This window comes from Choloepus didactylus, chromosome 4, assembly GCF_015220235.1.
Source record: "Choloepus didactylus isolate mChoDid1 chromosome 4, mChoDid1.pri, whole genome shotgun sequence".
Taxonomy (NCBI): Eukaryota; Metazoa; Chordata; class Mammalia; order Pilosa; family Megalonychidae; genus Choloepus; species Choloepus didactylus.
This window is the reverse complement of record NC_051310.1, coordinates 34,643,101-34,664,593: the sequence shown is the minus strand read 5'-3', so window position 1 is coordinate 34,664,593 and position 21,493 is coordinate 34,643,101. Positions and strand designations below refer to the sequence as shown.

The following is a 21,493-nucleotide window of genomic DNA, read 5'->3' as shown; positions in this document are numbered from 1 at the left end:
GTGGGAGGAGGCTGAGGTGAGGCCTGCCCCCTGGACTGCCCTCTTACCGGAGGAGGACGGCAGCCCCTGGCTCAGTGCAGCCATGTTTATGTGGGGGAATGTCTGGTATGTTTGGTATTTGGGTATTTACTTCCCAGGGTGCTTGTGGGTCCCTGGTGTTGAAATGTGGCTCCTCCATGCCGGAGAGGGGGTGTAAGGCGGGTCCTGGGGAGCCCCGGGCCTGGCTTGTTTCTCTGGGTAATCTGAATCAAGGGCTTGATTAGGAGGCTACAGGGCTGTCCCTTCAGACCTGCTCATGACAATTCGCAGGCCCCGAAGGACCCCCACTCTCTCTCCCCCTCCCCAGGTTTCCTTTCCAAGCCACATTGCAGCCCTGTGCAGCAGGGCTCGAAGAAGTGAGGGATGGGTGGCTTGCCCAGGAGTGCACGACTGACCCATAGCAGAGTTGCTGGGGAACCCAGGTCTCTATAAGAACCACCCCCCAAAGCCCATGGTGTGCCCCTGACACCATGAGCCTCAGATAAGCCTCATTCTCGGCCCCTGGCTGCAATTCTCAGTATGAGATAAAGCCCTTCATGCTTTCACTGCTCTAGTTCGTGCTAGTTCCCACCCCCCACTCCCTCTGTTTTTGCTTGTCACCTCCCTTTTTGCTCTGTTCTCTTATTGCTTTGTGCATTTGAATGCTTCTGTTTTCCAGGCCTTGGGTTGAAAAGTGTCATTTCTCATTCTCATTCTATCTCTTTGTGGGTCCCGCAAGATATATATTTGAAGATGCTTATGAAAAGTCAGGATTCAGAATCACATCTGGGCTACACCCACCCCTGTGTGAAAATTGCATGGCCTGCAGATGGGGCCTGGGAATCGTGACCATGGGAGAGGGTTAGATTAGGTGAGGCCTCCTCCCTAAAACGTGTAGCCTTAATGTTCATTGTGCAATAAGTACTTTTTGTTTAAAATGTCCAAATAGGGAAGAATAATATGATCATTGTCCTTAGAGTGGAAACTGCTGCTGCATTGTCTTTAGATTCCTTTCACCAGGTTGTAGCTGAAAAGGCGGGGGTGCCTGTTACCTGGCAGGATGGGGTAGGGGTAGGTTCATGCAGCCCGCCCACCCTTTTAAGTGCAGGAGGCATTCAGACCTCGAGGGATTCGAATCTCTCAGACTGACTGAGAGCTGTCAGTCAACCTCTGGGCAGCTTTGATATCCTTAGTTTCCTCCCCTGTAAAAGTGGGGAGGATAATAGAACTGTCCTAGGTGGTTTACTGACCCAGAGTATTAAATGAGATCATCGATTTAATTAATAAATATCATCAAGGGCTCCTTCCGTGCCATGCTGAGATCTAGTTGCTGGGTAATAGCAATGAAGGAGATGGAAAGATCCTAAGATCCTGCTTCCATGGTGGGCGGACAAGGAGATGAACAAAGCATCTGGAAAGAAATAAACGGTGATAATAATGGGGTGGGAGTGGGGCTTTATTTTAGATTAGGGTGGTCAAGCAAAGCCTTCTCCGAGATCCAAAAGAAGTTCAAAGCTTGGGGACGGGGAAGGAGGGGAGAGCGGTGCAATGGAAGGTTAGAGAGGCAGGTGGGGCCAGGTTTCCAGCCACAAGATGGAGCCCAGAGTTTGTTCCAAGTGTGATGGAAGCTGTTGGAGCGTTTTAAGCCAAGGAGAGGCATGAGTGCTTCTGTTTTAACAAGCTCGTTCTCTGGCTGATGTGTGTGCTGGGAGGGTAGAGGGGGGTGGCCGGAGTGGACAAGGGGAGTCCTTAGGAAGCTGTTGCAGTTGTCCGAGGCAGAGGTGGTGGGAGCTGGGACCAGGGTGGAGGCAGCAGGGATGGACTCATGTGGGTGCCTGGCTCGGAGATACAGTTTGCAGGTAGAATCAACATGACCTGCTAAATGAACCATGGGAGAGGGAGGGACTGAGGGCAATTTCCAGGTTTGTTTTTGCTCAACTAGCCAAGTAGATGGTGGTGCTGTTCACTGAATTGAGAACAACTTGGGGAGGAATAGGCTTGGGGAGAGAAACTCAAGCAGCCCTTTAATGGCCTCTAGAGCAAGCTTTACTGTGTCTATGAACCACCTGGGAGTCCTATTAAAAATGCAGATTCTGATTCAGTAGGTCTGGGGCCCAAGATTCTGCATCAGGTGATGCTGATGCTGCCGTGGGCGGACCACACTGTGAGTCCTGGAGTGAGTGCAACTGTGGCAGTGCTCATGATCAAGAACCTCTTGGCTGCTGCTCTCATTGCCTCCTGCCTCTCAGCCCTGACGGGCTTGTGGGGGTCACATAGCTAGAGCTACACGTGGAATATTCTCATGTGCCCATCAGCTCCATTCCCATCCCACCCTGCTCCATGCCCAGGAGGAAAACCTCCGTGGACTGTGTTACCCAGCATCCCTTGCACCCTGGCTTCTGGTTGGGCTTGGCCAGGAGGAGGCACCAGCCAGCAGAGAGAGTCTGGGGTATTTATTCCCCTCCATGGCTCCCTGCTGGGCGCTGGTTAGGCAGTGGTGTTTTCCTCTACTGGAGGCCACGGCTCCTGTCTGGTGAAACTGTCTCATGGCTATGGCCTCAGCTGTCCCCAGGTTCCAAGGATCACTTCTGCTCCCGCATCCTTCAGGCCTGCAATCTTAATGGCTTCTCACTGTTGCTATCCTCAGTTCCCTAACTCCTCCCACCTCTCCGTAAATAGTTTCCTCATTAAACTCTCTTGAGACTCCATTGAGTGAACTGTCTCTTTCCTCCTGGGACCCCCTAGCCCAGGGGATTTGACACCGACTGGGGTGGCCCACCTCCATTTGCTTTGCAATGGTACCCTCTGCTCACGGCTGCTACTCAGGGGCCCCTCTCTGGGGTCTCCACCTTCCCAGCTGTCCTTGAAGCAAGGGTTTCTCCCTGAGATCACTGCCACCTTCCGGTCCTTTCATTTCACCAGGCATCACTTGACTTGACCCCGCTGTCTTGGGCACCTTGCAGTGGCAAGAGGCAGAAACCTTCTAGATTCCCTCCAGGCCAGAGGGGGCATTTTCAGAACAGATGCAGGGGCACACCTCATGGACCCTAAGGATAGGAGGCATAGTCAGGCCTCACCACGGAGTGGGGTTGGGAGGACCAAGAGTTTCTTACTCTGTGTGTGCTGTCAGTCTGTCCACTTGCTGGTCCTCATGTCTCTGTGCTTTGCTCTCCGACTCTGCTGTTTTCTGTCTCTCTCCACCCATCTTTGTTTCTCTGCATTCTAGGTATTTCTCTGATTTGTTTTCTGTCTGTTTTCTTCTGTCTGTAGCTCTATCTTTGCCTCTCTCTGTCTGTAGCTCTCTCTCTCTCAGGGTGGGTATCAGGGTAAAGCAAGTGAGGTGCCCTGTGCACAGCCTTTAAGGGGGCGCCGTCTCTTGGATGCTGACCCTGCATTTGCACAAGCCTGAGGGTGAAGGTGTTCTAGTTTGCTAATGCTGCCAGAATGCAAAACACCAGAAATGGATTGGCTTTTATAAAAGGAGTTTATTTGGTTACACAGTTACACTCTTAAGGCCATAAAGTGTCCAAGGTAAGGCATCAACAATCAGTACCTTCACTGGAGGATGGCCAATGGCGTCTGGAAAACCTCTGTTAGCTGGGAAGGCACGTGGCTGGTGTCTGCTCCAACTTCTGGTTTCAAAATGGCTTTCTCCCAGGACATTCCTGTCTAGGCCACAGCTCCTCTTCAAAATGTCACTCTCAGTTGCTTTTGGGGCATCCTCTCTTAGCTTCTCTGGAGCAAGAGTATGCTTTCATTGGCCGTCTTCAAACTGTCCCTCAGCTGCAGCTACTCTCTCTCAGCTTCTATGCATCTTCAAAGTGTCCCTCTTGGCTGTGGCTCCCCTTCACAATGTCACTCTCAGCTGCACTGAGTTCCTCCTGTTTGTCAGCTCATTTATATGGCTCCAGTGATTTAATTTAGACCCATCCTGAATGGGTGGGGTAACACCTCCATGGAAATTATCGAATCATAGTCATCACCCACAGTTGGGGGCGGGGGGACGCATCTCCACGGAAACACTCGAAGAATTACAATTTAATCAACACTGACACGTCTGCCCACACAAGATTACATCAAAGAAAATGGTGTTTTGGGGGACATAATACATTCAAACTGGCACAGAAGCCCTCCTTAAGCCGAGGCGCCTCGCCCTGGTCCAGGCTCTGCTTTTTCTATTACTCATTCCCCTTTTCTCTCTCTCTGATTCCCTCAGTATAGCTGAGCGTTTGTTTCTCTCTGGTCTCTCTGTTCTCCATTTGTCAGAATCTAGATCTTTCTGCCTCTCAGGCAGATGGCTGAAGCTGGTTGTCTGGCCCTGCATGCCCTCCAGGCCAGGACGCAGCGTCTCTGAGTCCAGTTTCAAATTTCCAGATTGGCTCAGCCATCTACACCTTGTGCAGTCAGCTGTGGGCAGGGACTGGGTTCCTCCTGCCCCCATTGCAAGGGCTTGAGGAAGGGGTGGCAGTGAGGAGGAATGCCTAACGGGGGGCCTGATGGTTGTGCATCCTCAAGCCGGTCCCTCCAGTGCAAAGTAGGGCTGAGGGGCAGCCCACACTGCTCCAACACAGATGACTTCGCCATCAAGGCTATCCTGAGAATTTGGGTAAAACAAAGTCAGAGCCAGGTCTTAAGAATGATGCACCCCATTCCGTCCCCTCAACCCCCACTTCATGGTTCCTTAAATATATTGAATGTCAAGCTGCCTCCTCCTCGAAGTCCTGGTTCTTCCAGCTGTATCTGCAGGAAAAAATACCATCATCTCCCATTCTGGGGTTCTGGTTTTAGACGTCTGAGCTGTATGTGGTGAAAACACTCTCTGCTGTCTCTCACCCACTCATGCCAAATGCTCTAAAGAATTCAAGAAGCATCAAGATGGAGGAGGCGGCAGCCTTCACTCTGGGGACAAAAGAAGAGCCTGGAGGAGGCTGGGGAGGGTCTCCAAATGGTCCAAGTCAGTTGGCATAGATGCCACCAGGCAAGGACGGAAAGACCCGGAGTTGGCTCATGGGGGATGGAGAAGGCTGAGGGACATTGCTGGACTCCTATTTTATTTCTGGTAGGACCTCAAAACAGCTATTTCCTGCATCTCTGGACAGGTCAAGAAAATGAGCTCTTCAATAGCAGCAAGAGGATTTAGGGGCGATTTGGCCTTAACTGCTGTGAAGCCCTGCAGTGCAGTTTCAATGGGAAGGTGTGGTGATGGAGTCTTTGGGGACACTTTTAGGCTTATTGGGGGATATCATGCAAGATGGGGCATAAGTGGAGGAAAAGCCTGGGGGCAGGCCTGGAAGCTGGTGTTGACCGTGGATTGTTTCTGGGCCTGCTCAGGATTCCTGCAGACCTGCCACAACTAGCAGGGGCCTGTGCCCCAGGATCTAGAAGCTGCCTTTGGCCAATGGACTTCTGGGGGAGGAAGGACCCAGTCCCCAGGTGTGGCTGGCCTCCTGCAGACAGAAAGAATTGGCCCTGCCTATTGGAGGAGGTGCCTTTGAAGCAGTGGGGAAAGGGCTATGTATTTGCTAACATGGATGATAAGTAGCTTTTATAATTAAAGAATGCTAGCCTATGGCATCTTTTGCTGGATATTCTTCATTCGTTCATTCATCCAACTGACATTTGTTGCATCCTTACTAAGTGCCATGGTCTCTGCTAGGTGCTGGGGATGCTCAGGTTTCTTACCCCCAGATTAGCAGAGAAGACAGGTACCTACACACCCATAGAATTATCATGTTCAGAGTGCTGTAGCAGCACAGGAAAAGCAGTTAATTCTATCTTGGGAGTCAGGGGAGCCTTCCTGGAAGAAGTGACATTTGCTCTTGAAGGTTGAGTAAACATTTACCAAGTGGGAAAGGAAGGTCATTTCAGTCAGGGCTGGGTGAGATGTTTGGAGTGGTGGGTGAAGGAGGGATTGATGTGGCTGGAGAGTGTGGATGGAGCCAGCCTTGCCAGCCTCTGATCTGGGCAGCAGCCTGGCCCATTCACTCTCTTAAACTTCCTTCTGGCTTTGAGTCTCTTGCATCTGATATTAAAGCAGTTTCCATTTGTTCCCAAAAACTCGGTAGATGAGGCCCTTGCAAGGGTTGGGGTGGGGAACTCATTCTTGGAAGAAAGAGGTTCTGTCTCCTAGGAGACAGCAGCTCTGCCAGAACCCAGGGGTTGCTCACGGGGAGAGGTCCGAGGCCCTGCGAGGCCAGTGGCACCCAGGTTGCACACATCGCCTTGGCAGTTTGTGGGCAAACCCTCCTGGCCGAGGGGAGATTGCACTGCCAGCCACTTCCTCCAGCTCCTTCCCTCTGCCTGTTGTCACGGTTACCTTGGCCTCGTCGGGGGTGAGGTTGAGGTTGGGCAGAATCAATTTCGTCCAGGTTTCTGTTTTCTCAGATGCAGGTCAGCCAGAGGAGCTGTCACTTCTGGTTCCGTTTCAAAGGAGGCCAAGGGGCTGGGTGGTGCTTGGGTGTGGTGGTGTTGACCAGGCACCTCTCCAGCCAGCCTCCCAGCCAGGGCGGGAAGGGGCCAGAGAGAAGCATGGAGGTGGTGGAGAAGGAGAAAGAGGGCTTCTCAGCCAGGACCGGTGCCCGTGGCAGGGTGCTGGTCTCGGGTCCGGGCCCTCTGTCCTGAGCTCCTAGAGCATGCTGGGAGTGTGTGGAGAGAGGCTGCTTATTTTCCTGGACTAAAGCCCATTCGGCTGAGACCTTGTTCCAGGCCTTGGCCTACCAGTCACCCTTTGGCTCAAGAAGTGAGAGAGCTGGCAGGCTCAGGGCAATCCAATGACTTCTCTAATGGCCTCTGACTCCAGGCCGTCCCCTGCCCAGCAGGCCCTGAGTGTCCCTGCTTGGTAATGGACGGCAAGAGGTGCCACACCAAAGTGACCCTGATGGGCTGCAGCCCAGTGGTCAACGGCAGAAATGTTGAGGCTGGAAGAGTTCAAGTTCGAATCCTGGTTCTGCCATTTCCTAGTTGGTGGATGACTTTGGGCAGATTGAGCTGTTGAGCCTCAGTCTCACCATGTGTAAAATGGGTTGGTGATAGCACCTTCCTCGAAGACTTTGATCATGTGGATTAAACTGTTTGTATTAAATGATGTGTGTTTAAAGCATTTTGCCAAGTCAGCAACAAACGGCAGGTCTTTTTGTTATTATTACGAATGCAACAGTAATAACTGCAACCTTGATGCAAAGTGGGTGTTGGTAGGCTGTGAGTTTCTTTCTCATCACTTTGCGTGCCCTATTTCACCCACAGCGAATTTCCTAATGTATCCTGGGGGAGGAGCAAGCCTGCAGACTCAGGAGGCCCCACCCCCACCCCCACCCAGCTTGTGCTCCCTATGGGGCCTTCTGTGAGCCCCAGGGTTTCCATCTCTCTCTCAGGCGGGTGTCCTGGGGGAAGGACCTGCAAGGGCAGGGAAAAAAAACCTGAGGGAAGGGGCTGGGGAGACTGTTCAACAGCAGGAGGTGACAGATCTGTGTGCTTGGAAGGACCAAGAGAGAGGAATATTGGGTGTGGGGGAGCAGTGAGGGTTAAAAATCCCAACAGTGGGGAGGGGGAGGGGGAGTCAGGGAGGGGAGAGGAGGTGGAGGCAGAGGGTGAGAGCTGGGCCACGTCCCAGGCATTTTTAAAGGAAGTGCCTGGGAACTGTTGGCCTGGAAACTGGTGCCGGGATGTGGGTTCAGAAGGGGGGATTGTCCATCTGTCTATCAGTCTGTCAGTTTATCCTCCAGGCCCGCCTGAATGTCTAATCGGTGGCTCTTTGCCCCCACAGCTAGACGAGGAAGAGGAGCGAAGGAAAAGGCGCCGGGAGAAGAACAAAGTCGCAGCTGCGCGATGCCGGAACAAGAAGAAGGAGCGGACGGAGTTTCTGCAGCGGGTGAGCGCGGCGGCTGGTTGGGGCGGGGATGCTCGCCCCCTTCTTGGAGGTGGGCTGGTGGGCTTCTAGGCCAGGAGCCATCGTCAGATGCCTGCAGAATCTGTGTGTACCTGCTGGCAGCTGCCCAGGCAACCTCACCCCTTTGCTCTTCCCTGCCTCCTGTCCCAGTCCCCTCCCTGAACCAACACAGCCAAGGCAGCCTGCAGTGATTCCTGCCCCCTGTCCCCCGCCCCAGCCCCCTGGAAGCCCAGCAAAGGGAGGAGGAGCCAGGGTCTCTGCTGAGGTTAGACGCTTGGTGCTGATGGGCTCATTTGGCCTGGGACAGCACTACCCATTTTAGTGCCCCAGTGGCTCAGCAGCCGTCATGGGTGTTAATGCAGCAAGGTGAGAATGGGGTGCGTGGGCGCAGTGGGTGCAGCACAGCCTGGCCCTGGGTAGTTGTGCCCAGAGAAAAGCTCCTTCCCTTAGCTGCAGGTGGTTCTGGCCCTTGGCCCCACAGAAGGTGACCCCCCTCAGCTGTTGCTGCTTTCCACGGGGGTCAGAGGTCAGCCCTGCGTGCAAATGTCAGCAGTTGTGGCTTTTCATCCTGGCCCTTTCATTTGGAATGTGCCAAGCAGGGTGTTTGTTCTTTCTCTCCCGAGTTGTGTCTCTTTGACCTTCCCTGCCTCAAAAAAATGGTAGAAGGGAATGAGGGAAATGACCAAGCCAGTAGTCTCCAGCCCCCATTCCCCCAACAATTTTTTCATTACTAAATAATAATGGTAATAATGTATATTTATAACATAATAGTTCAGGCACGATTCTGTAATTTACAATAAGTAACAATAGTTGCTAACATTTATAAAGTTGGACACTGTGCTAAGTGCCTTATGTATGTTAGCTCATTTATTCTCATAGGAACCACATGAAGTAGGTACCTCTGTTATCCTCTTTCTATAGATGTGAACTCCGAGCCACAGTGCGGGTAACTTGCCCAGGTCTCAGTGTCCAAGTCAAGCCTTGGGCTAAGTTCAAAGCCTTTGTTCTTAACACTCTGCTCTACTGGCTCTAATTCATTCATTCATCCTTCATTTGTTCATTCATTGATTCAACAAGTAGTTTTAAGCATGCAATAAACACCCAGCACTGTGCCAGGTGTTCTAGAGGTTACACAGGGAAGAGCAGACAATGTCCCTCCCTGGGGGGCTGGAGAGACAAGGCTGGGGTTGGTCTCGGTGTTGGTCTGACATTGGGAAGTGGTCCATGGGTCCCCTCTCATGCTTGCACCAAGCAGAGAGCAGTTCTGAGTTCAGGGGTGTAGACAGCAGGAGACCTGTGTATGCCTCCGTGCAATGAGCATCAAAGGCCGGGGGGTGGTGATTGAAGGTGGGACTTCCAAGTGAGCCAAGAGAGAGTGGTACCTATAACACTAGGCTGAAGTTTTCTAGAAGTTTCTAAGACACAAGTCTCACATGGGCCCTTATGGGAGGTGGATAGTCATGCACCTCATTTTCAGTCAGCATCAAGTGCCTGCTGTGGGCAGAGCCAGGAAGGGAATAGAGATGTTTCTCATCAGATCCTTGCCTTCCAGAGGCATGTCAGCAAGTGAGAAAGACATGCCCCAGTGAGCAGCACACCAGCCACACACAGCCACAGAAAACGGTCCATACCCAAAACACAGCACCAGCTGCTCTTCACATTCCAGTAGCACCGAGAACGTCTGGCATGCCAGGCGTTGCACGTCTCATTTAATCCTAATTACATTCCAGCGAGATGAGTATCTATTATCCCCATTTTAGAGATTGACCTCTAGCCCAGAGAAGTCAAGTTCCTTGTGCAAAGTCTTGCAGCTAGCGAATGGTGGAGCTGCGATTCATCCATTCTTTAGCTGATCCATCCCCCACCCACTAAATGCCTGCTGCGTGCTGCCTGCCGCTTGCCCCCTGCCCGGTGGACAACAGACTTGATGTCTGCAGGGGGGTGGCAGATGGGAATGAGGAAGAGTAGCGTGTGCTGAGTGTTATGTTGGGCAAGCCCAGGAACTGTGAGCTTATGGCAGGGGGCAGCAGGGGGCTCTCCCTGTCTAGGCTGAGGACAAGATACTTAAGTTGAGGCATAAAGGAGGAGGAGGAGCTGGCAAGATGAAGGTCAGGGATGCAAGGGATACCAGGAACAGCACAAGCAAAGACAGAGGCAAGAGAGGGAATGCTGTAAGGAACTGAAAAGAATGTCAGTATGACTGGAGTTTAGAGCACAGGTGGGAGAATGGAGAGGCGGGCAGGGAGCAGATCCTTAATATGTAGGATGACTCTGTCCCAGGTTGCCTGGGACGGACCCAGTTCATGTCTGTTGCCCTGGCTTAATTATCAATAGCACTTCTTTCACTCCCAAAAGTGTCCCCACTAGGATGATGAATTTTATAGAGTGCCATTGAAGGGCTCCAGGAGGAGAGAGACGTGCCTTTAAAAGAGCCCTCTGGCTGCAGCGTGGGGCACGGACTAGAGTGGTGAGAGCAGGGCAGGGAGATGAGTTACGTGACTGTCCATGTGGTCCCGGTGAGAACAGATGGCAGCTGTGAGGACGAAGGGAAGGGTGTGTCCTCCGGTCTGGGAGGGGGATTTGGGCAGGTCTGTCAGGAGCCAAGCCCATGCTGCCCCTCATTCCCCCATCTTTCTCTTCTCTGGTCTTGCAAGCAGAGGTTGGGCGGGAGGCATGGGTGGCTGGGGGGGCTTGGGGCAGAGGGCTCTGTCGACAGTCCTTACACACAGACCTGGGGGGAGTTTTTTATAATTTATTTTTTAATAGGTTTTTACAAGGTTCAAAGGTACAAAGGGATATAGATAGGTAGATAGGTAGATAGGTAGATAGATAGATATGTAAAAAGTCACCCTCCCACCTCCTTTGGCCCCTGGGAGATTCTTACTGCATCTCCGGGCTGGCCTGCCTGGAGCAGCTGAGGCTTGAAGCCTGGGCCAGAGGCTGGTGTTTGGATGGGCCAGGATCCCACTCTTCCTTCAGACCCTAGGGGTCTACCTTAAGTACCTCCCATCTGCAGTCTGGAGCAGCAGCCCCTAAGCCTCTCCCTTCTATTATGGTGGTCCCTGTGGCAGCTTCCACATCTAGCACGGGCCTCTGGGCAGTGATAGCACAACATCGCCCTCACCTGGTGCTTTGTCCGTTGCATAGCCACTCTCTGTGATGGTTACAGTGGCTCTGGAAGGAGGCAGGGCAGCCCCATTCCAATGACAAGGATCCTGAAGCATGAAGGATTTGCTCAAGGTCCCACAGTGGCTGAGTGAGGACTGGACCCCAGGGCCTCCTCTGTTACCCAGTGCTCTATCCGGGTTGCCCAGGCTCAGAGAAACTGGGAAACACATCCATGGTGGCACAGCTAGCAAGTGGCAGAGCCAGGATGTGAACCCCAGCAGGCTCTGAAGGCCACACACCAGGCAGCTTCCCAACTGGTACAGAAAATTGCATGTCAGTGGAATTCTCTTTTAAGTGCATTAGGGTAACTTTTTTTAATAGAGTCAGGAGTCTTAATGCCCACAGTCCCCTGGACCAATCACCTTATTTTCTGGGAGGAAGTCCAGGCCCAGAGAGGGTAAGTGATTTGGCCAAAGTCACACAGCCAGGATGAGCATTCGGATGGCCCAGCTCCTCATGCTATATTTTTTTTCTATTGTCTTTGCTGTGCAGGGTAGGAGGCAGAACCCTCTCTAGTGCTAATTCTATTCCAAGATGACAAATGGTTTCATTTTCTCTAGGGCAATAAATATCAACCAGAAGTCAAACTGATAAACAAAAATGTAAGCAGAGTTATTCACTTCCTAATTAACATGTGAAGATCCTAGCCCATGCTCCTTAATTAATTAGGAAACAAATCAGGTAATAGCTGCTATAAAACCACAAACCACTTCCTCAATCATGGTTTTTAAAAAAAGAAGATTCCTCCGAACTCAATTTATACTTATACAATAAATAAATGTGAAGCCCTAACCCAGTAGCTTTCTGAGTATGGAAGGGAATAAAACTAAAAACAGTTCGATTCTGGCCGCCAGACAATCAGAGCTCAGGCTCCCCTGCCCCTCCCAGACTCAGTTCCTTGGACCCTTCAGCCAGGGACTTTCTCCTTCTTCCTCCAAGTCTGGGCAATTCTTCTTTCAAAATGTCAGTCCCATGTGTTACACCTTCAGTGCTGCTGCCCGGTGAGGGTGCTGCTCTGACTCCCTTTTCCAACCTGCTCCTCCTCTGTACCACCTCCACGGACCCTCCCTGGGGCATCCCTGACAGACCCAGCTCCCACACCCACACTTGTCCTCCACAGCAGCCTCATCTGGAAACTGGGGACAGTAATAGTATCGACTTCCAAAGGCTGCTGTGAGGATGAAATGACTGCGTGTGAAGTACGGGGAGCACGTCTGTACCTACTGCGTACTCAGGGAATGCTACTGCTATTTCTCCTTCACTTCCTCCTCTCTCTTCATTCTTACTAGCCCCCCTCCCTCCCTGTCTTCTTTATCCTCTTCTCCCTCTCTTTCTCCTTCAGACTATTCTCTTGCTTTGGGGTTCAAGTTGAAAATCCTTAAGCCTCCGTAACCATTTGAATTACAAAGTGCTTTTCCCAAGTGAGTTCATTTATCGTTTGAAACTCATGATAATCCCCTTTTTACAGATGAGGTAACTGTGGCTCAGAGAGGTTAAGAAACTTGCCCTAGATTTTGGGTCTAAATCCTGTGAGCTTGTCCGGAGCTATAGTCTGCTTCTAAACCCACCTTCCCAGCTTTACATCCTAAAGTGAGCTACGGTCAAACTGGAATTTTTTTTTTTTTTTTTATCTCCTACATGCCTCTTAAGCTTTCCCATATTTGTGTCCTTGTTCACTCAGATCTCCCTACCTGAGATTCCTTCCCTGATCTCTACCCAACCAGAATTAGTTTTTTCAGGCTGAGGTCAGACCCCGCCATTTAGCCTTGAAGGTCTTCTAAACTCTGAGTGGCTGGGCACTTAGTAGGTGCTGCCTTGCGGTGAGGATTCCTTCTTCCCCCTGGACTGGATGCTTCAAGAGAGCGTCCTCAGCAAATACTCATGCATGGATGGATTGAACAGAGGCGGCTAGAGGCAGAGAGGCTCAGGAGAATTTGGAGACGCTGCTGAGACCTTTGGCTGGGGGAAACTGGACGGTCGGGGTTTGTGAGAAGTTCCCAAGGTCATCCAGCTAGTCAGACACGGAGCGCGGTGAGCAGGTGGCCAAGATTCACACCTGACTGTCCCCAGCTGAGAGGGGCACGGACTCCTATTGTTTCACGTGGGGTCCGCCTGGCTTTCAGGGATGGACTTTCCTTGGAATTCTGTGAACAGTGGACCAGCCTCAGCTCACTGGACTGACAATCACCATCACTGCTTTCTGATATTTTCCCCCTGAGCACTTTTTTCCTTTTTGAGGCATATGTGTTCCCTCAGCATCAGGTCACGCAGACTGTGCTTCTCAGAGGTTCTGAGTTCCTGGGTGCTCATGCTCCCGACTCAGATATGAGCTCAGGGAACGCTTTAGTCAGACTGTCTGGTGTGAGGGAAACAGAACCACTGGGATGAGCATGGGCCCCACCAAGGGCCCCACATGCCCCGGAGGGCTGCTCAGCCCATGTCCCGCAAGGCGGAAGGGTGAGCTCCTAACCCCAGGCCAGTCCCAAGCCATCCAGCTGTCAGACATGCAGCTCCAAGCACAGCTTGCTTTTTGTCTGAAACAGGTTTCTGAACCTTGGCACTATCGGCGTTTCGGACTGGATAATCCTTTGTCATGGAGGGACTGTCCTGTGCATTGTGGGATGTTTAGCGGCACCCCTGGCCTCTACCCACTAGATGCCAGAAACAGTCCCCAAGCAAAGATGCTCTAGACATTGCCACATGTCTCCAGGGGGACAAAATTGCCCCATAATTGAGAGCCACTGGTCTAAAACTTTGCTGGCCCCTGAATAAAATCCACCTCTTTCAAACTTTGAGTTTTTAGATGCAGTCCAAGAAAAATCTTTCAGATGCTTTTCTATTTTACTCTTTTGACTCTTGAGCCTTAAATTGATATGCCCACAACCTATCCATGCTATGAATATATAAACCCCCGTTCTCCCAAATGAAGTCCCCGGCATCCTTTCCTTTCCTTGGAGCCTCATGCTGTGAGCTGGCAATTCATTGGAAGTTTCATATGAGGTCTGTTTGAAACCTCATTTTGGATCCAAAAGGATGGCTGTCGATTGCCTCCCAGTGGGCAAATCTGCTAGAATACAGGGGATAAAGGAGAGGCTGTTTAAATAATTATAGCCTAATAGCAGGAAGTGCATGTTTTAAGAGGAATTACATGACCACACTGGGTTTCTTGACCCCACAGGCCAAAATATCCCCAGCATGCATTTATCACATGTCAAAGCACTTTACCATTGTACTGCCATCTGTGGGCTCCCAGAACCCCTCCGGGGACCTCCATGGACCTGCTTTAGATTCTTTTCTTCTATTCTTCTCTCACTTGTTGTTTCTTGTGCAAAGGCCCTGGGGCAAGAGAGAGCCTGGCATATCTGAGGAGCAGTGAGGAGGCCCCTTTGTCTGGAGTGGATTGAATGAGGGGAGAGTGGTGGGAGCTGAGCAGGGCTGGTCCCAGGACGTAACCTGGGCTCATCCCACTGGTGACAAAGGCCAGTGTCACAGGTCTGTCGGGCACTGTCCGCAGAGGGTTGGTTCACACAGGGCTCAATAGCAGTGTCTGTGCTTCCTCCAGTAAGAACCTAGCAGACAGAAAACAGGGAAATGCCAGCCCGCCCACAGGTGGCACCTCACCCCAGAGCCAGTCCCCGGTGGGAGCATAAAGCTGTCTGTGTGTGTTTGCGTACAGGAATCTGAGCGGCTGGAACTCATGAACGCAGAACTGAAGACTCAGATCGAGGAGCTGAAGCAGGAGCGACAGCAGCTCATCCTGATGCTGAACCGGCACCGTCCCACCTGCATCGTCCGGACTGACAGCGTCAAGACACCCGAGTCAGAAGGCAACCCGCTGCTGGAGCAGCTCGAGAAGAAGTGACCATGGGCTGGGAGGAGGAGGAGGAGGAGGAAGGGGAGGAGGTATGAAGAGGGAGGAGGAGAGGTCTGGAGGGCCCTTCCTTGATCCGTGAAAAACTTTGCAACGAGGCTCAGCACAGCCAGCACCGGCCAGGCTTTTTTTGTGAAACTCAGATCCGCGCCCCCCCCTACCCAGGGAAGAGCAGGCTGAGGACACCCAGAGGGACCAAGCGCTGAGACCAAAGCAGACCTGTGGGTGGGGCTGGCCTGCCTGGGGCCCAGCTCGAGGAGGCAGGACGGGGCGCCAGGGCCGACGGACGCGCCCGACCAGGCAGCCCTGGGCACTCCTCCTGCCTCCCTGCCGGGCACCCACCCAAAGGACCCCCCACCCCCAGCACCCAGGAAGAGCCAGGTGTCGGAACCAAAAAGAGGGCTGGGGATGGAACTCAGAGTGAACTGCAGTCCGCTGCCCCAGCCCTGAACCCCGGACCTGGAGAGGGCTGTGATGCGGGGGCCCACCTCGGTCCAGCCCTGCCCTGCCCTGCCGGGGAGGCCGCAGCCCTGGGGGCGCACCCCTCGCCGACCCTGCTGGCGTTTGCTGTGGGCACTGAGGCGCGGGCGCCCTTCCAAAGCACATACTCACTCGAATGTTTTACAGACCGGCTGTTCCTGGCAGTGCTTTCAAATGCACATGTGTTTTTTTTTTTATACTTTCTTTTTTTTTTTTTTAATATTTTTTACAAACAAAGAAGATTTTATACGCGCAATATCTATATGAATTTCTATATCACTTGATGTGATACAGTATAATATGCTATGGTTGGTTTGTTACGAACAGATATCCACCAGTTATGGCCGTTGTGTGTAACCTCCTAAGTACTGTAGTATCTGGGTGTCGGGGTGGCCGGGGTGGGGTGGGGGTGCATTTCCATCCTTGTAAACCCTTCCATAGTACTCAGTCCTGTATCGCTCAGTAAACGTTACTCTTACTACCCTGCTTACACCTGCTGGCCTCCTGTGGTTGTCTGCCTGGAGAATGGAGGGCAGTGTGCATGTTTCAGGGGTCTGCAGTTGTCCAGAGACCTTTTTGGAGCATCTGCTGAAGCTTTTAGTTTTCACAACAAGCCACTCCCAGGTAAGTATTGATATGCTCATTTCACGGAGGAGGAAGCTGAGGCTCAAAGAAGTTAAAGAAATAGTTACCACCTGAGAGTACTGACTTCGTTCATTCTCGTCACACGTTTGCTGAGTGCCTACACGTGTGTACAGGGTACTGAGCATCCACTGGAGAATCGAACAGAACTAGGTCCTGCCTCCATATTGCTTACAGTCATGAGTCAGATCCTGTGCTTGCTCCATACACTGCCTCATTTCATCTTAGCAGCAGCCTTGCCAGGGAGCAGCAGTTGTCCCCATTTCACAGAAGGGGAATTAGAGGCCCAGGGAGATTAAATTTGCAGCTACCATTTGTTGAGGTCTCATTATGTATGGTTACAGTTACCCTTCACAGCAGCATGAAATAGGCATTATCGGAAATAGGCATTTTACCAGCAACTTCACTGATTTTCGGAGAGGGTCAGAGGCTTTCCCAAGGTCACCAGCTGACAAGGGCAGAGGTGGAGCTGGAACTCTGCCTCCAAAGGCCCATGACTCCTCCCCCCATCGCCAGCTGACTGTGCATCTGTCCCTGTGGTTGAATGTCTCACTCAAATGGAACAGGAAACCTGTGAGGCCGCAGTTACAGATTTAGTTCCTGGGCAGGCTGGATAGAGTTCCAGTCTGTCCCATGATCAGGGAGCAAACCAGCTATCTGACAAATGTGTGCCTGACCCAGGACGACTCACCCACTTCTCACCACAGCTGGGAAACCTGCCCCAGAGAGCACGAACAGCTCAGCGTGACACACGGTAACCGCCATTAACTTGGCACTGACGGTTCGCAGGACACTTTGAATGTGTGATGTTGTTTGATATTACGGTTCTGTAAGGAAGGTGAGGTAGGTTGCTTTTAGCTCCATGTTATAGCTGTGCAGACTGGGGCTTACAAGAGTTAACGCTCACCCTGCTGAGAAGAGGTAGAACCGGGAGTTGAGCATGACTCTCATACCTTCTAATCCGTGGTTTTGTCTCCTCCATCACCGGGGCTAGATGAGTAGTTGTTGATGAGGCTTTGTGTCAAGGACAGCAGTTCCTCAATTGGGAACGAGGCCTTCTGGAACAGACGGAAATGGAGACTTGGTTGTTTGTGCCTTTAGCCTCTTACTCACTTGCCCAGTTTCCCTCCACTGAGCACACCTGGTATGGACTCCCCTCTGAGCCCTGCCTTCAGAGCACAGCTGGGTCAGCTACCCTCAGCTGTGGCAAGCACACAGTAAACCATCGGCCGATAGTTCTTTACCATGAGAAAAATGAGGGCGTGGACTTTCAAAGTTCATTCAGGTGACCTGGCAGAAGTACCCGCAGGACCACTGCCTGCCACTGGCTCTGGTTCCTCTGGTCCCGTGATTGGGTGCTGCAAGCTGGCATCTCCAGAAGCAAGTCCCCCTTAGCCTCTGTGCATGGGCTGTCCCCCCAGAATCAGCGACTTCTGTCACGCCCCCATGTGTCTTCCTCATGAGTTAAAGTCTCAGCGTTGTCTGTTTGCTGGCACTTGACATGTGTTACCCGGTCAGTCCAAACACCTGCTGGGAGGTAGGTGCTATCATCCCCAGGTGACAGATGAGAAAACTAAGGCACAGAGGAAGCAACTTGACCAAGGTCACAGACATGTCAGGTGGCACAGCTGGGATATATTGCACAGCCTGATTCTAGGTATATAAAAGCTAATACTCCATATTTATAGAGGGACCTCAGTTGCCAGGACAACTTGTGCAGGGGGCCAGGAAAGTTGACAAGGACCAGTGGGGGTTCACAGTAGATACCAAGAATTCCCAGCTCTCAGACATCCATCTCCAAGACATACTTTAGGGCAAATAGTTTCAGAGTCCCATCTGCCACTTGCTAGCTATGGGCCTCACTGTCCTATTTATAAATTGGGGAAACAGTAATAACCCAAGTCTTTTCTATGAGATTGTTGTCAGCATCAAATGAGGAATGGATGGGAAAGTGTTTTGTGAAATATAAAGCTCCAGAAAATGCTAGTTATTTTTCCCTCTCTTAGCATGGATGGTTGACATTTAATACAGTAAAAATTATTTGAATGTCTTATTCTCCAAAGGTGAGCTGCAGAGCTTGTGTTCTGGCCAGTTACCCAGTCTCCATGGGGTGATGAGCGTCTGGGAACCAAGATTCCTGGGTCTGGCTTCAGATTGGCCACAACCAGCTATGCTGGGCTGGTCGTCCCCTCCCTGAGTCTCAGGGCACCCTCCTGAGTATCCACTGAGTGGATGTGTGTGACCTTGGCCCGAGAAGGACAAAACCCATTAGCAATCGAAAGGGCAGAAATTAATATGCTTGGGTCAGGAGATGGATTAAAAGGGCTTGCATACACTGCCAGTGGGATGGAAATTGCAATTTGGCGGTATCCAGTAAGGCTAAAGCTTAGTGATTTCCTGCTTAAGTATATATTCTGGAGGAACTCGAGCATAGGGGCTTAAGGAAATGTAAAAGAATGTCCACTGAAGCTTCAATTATAATAAAGAAAAATCGGAAACAACCTAAATGCCATGCCTATAGTGTTTTCATGAAATATTATACAGCAATTAAAATGAATCAACCAAAGCTACATATGTCAGTGTGGATAAATCTCAGAAACATAGTATTGAGTGGGAAAAAAGCAAGTTGCAGGAAGATATATACAGTATACCATTTATATAAAGTTTCTAAACATGCAAAATGATAGTTTGTTGTTTATGGGTACACATAAACAGGGTGATAGAGATATGAAAGCATGCCAAGGAATGCTATAAATAGCAAATTCAGGGATAGGGAATGCTCCTTTAGGAGAAGGGGGCTGGGCACAGCATCAGAAGGATAAGACAGTAGGCTTCAACCATACATGTAGCATTTTATTTATTTCTAAAAATCTGAATCAAGTGTAGAGAAGTGTTAGAATTTGTTAGTGGTGGGCAATAAGCATACAGATGTGGGTTATATTCTTCTCCATACTTCTCTGTTTCCTTGGAATATTTCAAAATGAGAAGAGAACATGCCACAACACAAATATAAGGCTTTGTTTTTCCATTCTTTCCTTAGCCAACTCAGGAAATAAAAACAAAATGTGAAATTAGAGTTGCAGCATATGCTCTTTGAATTTATGCAAATTTAATTATATGCTGAGAGGGAGAGAGAAACGATTCAAAGGGTGTGAGGAAGGAATTTAGCTGACCCATCAAATCAGGAAGCCTGTGTTCCCTGGTGAGGATGCGCCGGTCAGCGTGTCTCCACTTCCAGGAAGCCCTGGGCAAAGGGCCCTGGGGAATGTTGGTCTGCTCTACTTCAGTGGGTCCTAGTTCTTGCATGCTACGTATAGGGCAATTTAAGGCATTTTCAAGTTTAATTAAGACTCTCTACATTTTCTCCTTACATGCTGATTTTTCATTCCAATCCCTATTGTAAAATGCCAACTCCACTGAGCCTTTAAGTGGAGCAGTGGGTTAGAAGCAAAGCAAAGTGGAAGCATTTTAAAGATAGGCATCAATTTTCACAGGTGTGTTAGCTTTCACAGGTGTGTCAGCTGTAACAAATTACCACAAATGTAGTGGCTTAAAACAACTCAGATTTATTCTTTTAAAGCTCTAGAGGCCAGAAGTCCAAAATGGAGCTCACAGGACTAAAATCAAGGCATCAGGAGGACTGCATTACTCCTGGAGGCTCTAGAGGAGAATCTGTTTCCTGGCCTTGTACAACTGCTGGAGGCTGCCTGCATTCCTTCCCTCATGGCCATCTTCTATCTTCAAAGCTTGTAGTGGTTAGTACAGTCTTTCTCACATTGCATGACTGTCACACTGACCCTCCTGCCCCCCTCTTCCATCATTTAAGGACCCTTATGATTACATCAGGCCCACCAGAATAATCCAGGATAACCTCCTTATTTTAAGGTCAATGGATTAGCAAACTTAATTCTCCCTTGCCATGTAATATCACATATTCACAGGTCCCAGGTACTAGAATGTGGGCATCTTTGGGGGACCATTATTCTGCCCAGCACAGCAGGATATTAAGAGTTGGAGGTTCTAAACTCGGCCCCTCCTCACTACCTGGCCAGAGAGGCTATTCCCCATGTAAGAGCCATGAGGAGGTGGGGCAAGATGGCAGCATAGGGAGGTGTGGGATTTAGTTAGCCCTCTAGAGCAACTAGTAAATAGCCAGGAACAAGTAGTAAGTTGTCTAGAACAACTGTTGGGGGGACATCCATGACCAGACACACATCGTACACCAGTCTGGAATGGGAGGGAGGGCTGAAAACACAGCATGGAACTGTAAGTAAAGCTCCCCAAATTGCAGAGCTGGTTCCCCTCCCCCACCAGCATGGCAGGCTGAGTTGCAAAACTTCACTGTGGGGAAAAAGAAGCAGTCCCTGCTGGGAGCAAGGGAAGGTAGCTCAACCAAGCTCCAATTGCAGTTTTAATTAACAAATGTGGACTACTGAATATAAGCTACTAACACAGATAAACCCAGAGCAAGCAGGAAAGGAATCCTGAGGTCCCTCATGGCAGAAAGGAGGTAGGGCTGGTGGAAAAAATAATAAATAAATAAATACACAGGCTTTTGGAGATAGTTGAGCTCGGAATACTGGAAAAGAGCTGTGTTCCAAGAAAAGTGGCACATAGAACCAGGTACCAACTCCAGCTCTTGACTGATGACACTGGGAGGCTGGGAACTGGCTCTTAAAGGGGATTCTTTTGTTTTTTTCTCTCATTCTAAGTAGCTCATTAGAGAAAGCCTCAGGCATTTTCAATTGTCAGCTGGGACCCAAGCAATGGTGGAGTTAAGATAGCCAGAGAGACAAAGGAAGAAGTCCAGTGAAGGAGATAATTTCCTAAAGGGCTTATCTTCCCTAAGAAAAGGAGGGGCAGGGCCCAGCTCAAATGGTGGCCCTCCCTCAGAGAATTCAGACGCCAGGGCCTGGGGAGAAAAAAAAAACAGACAGAAACAGTTTAAGCTTGGCTTCTGACTCACCCTCCATCCCTGGCAGAGAATTAAAGGCACCACACCTCTTTACACCAGTGGGGCGCTGCGGGCTGATAAGCACCACCTGCTGGGCAGGACAGGAAAAGCACAGAGTCTAAAGGCCTCACAAGAAAGACTGACAATCTTCTGGGTTTCATCCTTAGGGAAACTTGATACTGATTACATCCTCTTCCTGAGACCTGGGCCCATCTGGTATGGGAAAATCTGATTAGGGTAATCAAAGAAACCAGATGCCTAGACAACAAAAAATTATGAGTCACACTAGGAAAAATGAAGATATGGCCCAGTCAAAGGAAAAAACTTATACTTCAAATGAGATACAGGAGTTGAAACAACTAATTAAAAATCTTCAAATAAATATGGTAAATCAATTAAAAATCATATCAATGAGTTGAGGGAAGATATGGCAAAAGAGATTAAGGATATAAAGAAGACACTGGGCAAACATAAG

At 50.4% G+C, this 21,493-nt stretch overlaps 1 protein-coding gene across 2 annotated transcripts in view; it reads left to right on the top strand.

Annotated features, from left to right (window-relative positions):
* The window catches only part of JDP2 (Jun dimerization protein 2), a 40,588-nt gene extending 24,703 nt beyond the window's left edge, over positions 1 to 15,885 (top strand). For both annotated transcript variants that reach the window (XM_037832263.1, XM_037832265.1), the window contains exons 3-4: positions 7,781 to 7,885; positions 14,748 to 15,885. In XM_037832263.1, coding sequence (XP_037688191.1) covers positions 7,781 to 7,885; positions 14,748 to 14,933 — 291 coding nt within the window. In that variant the 3' untranslated portion in view covers positions 14,934 to 15,885. The remainder of the gene's footprint in view (positions 1 to 7,780; positions 7,886 to 14,747) is intronic.
* The last annotated feature ends 5,608 nt before the right edge of the window (positions 15,886 to 21,493 follow it).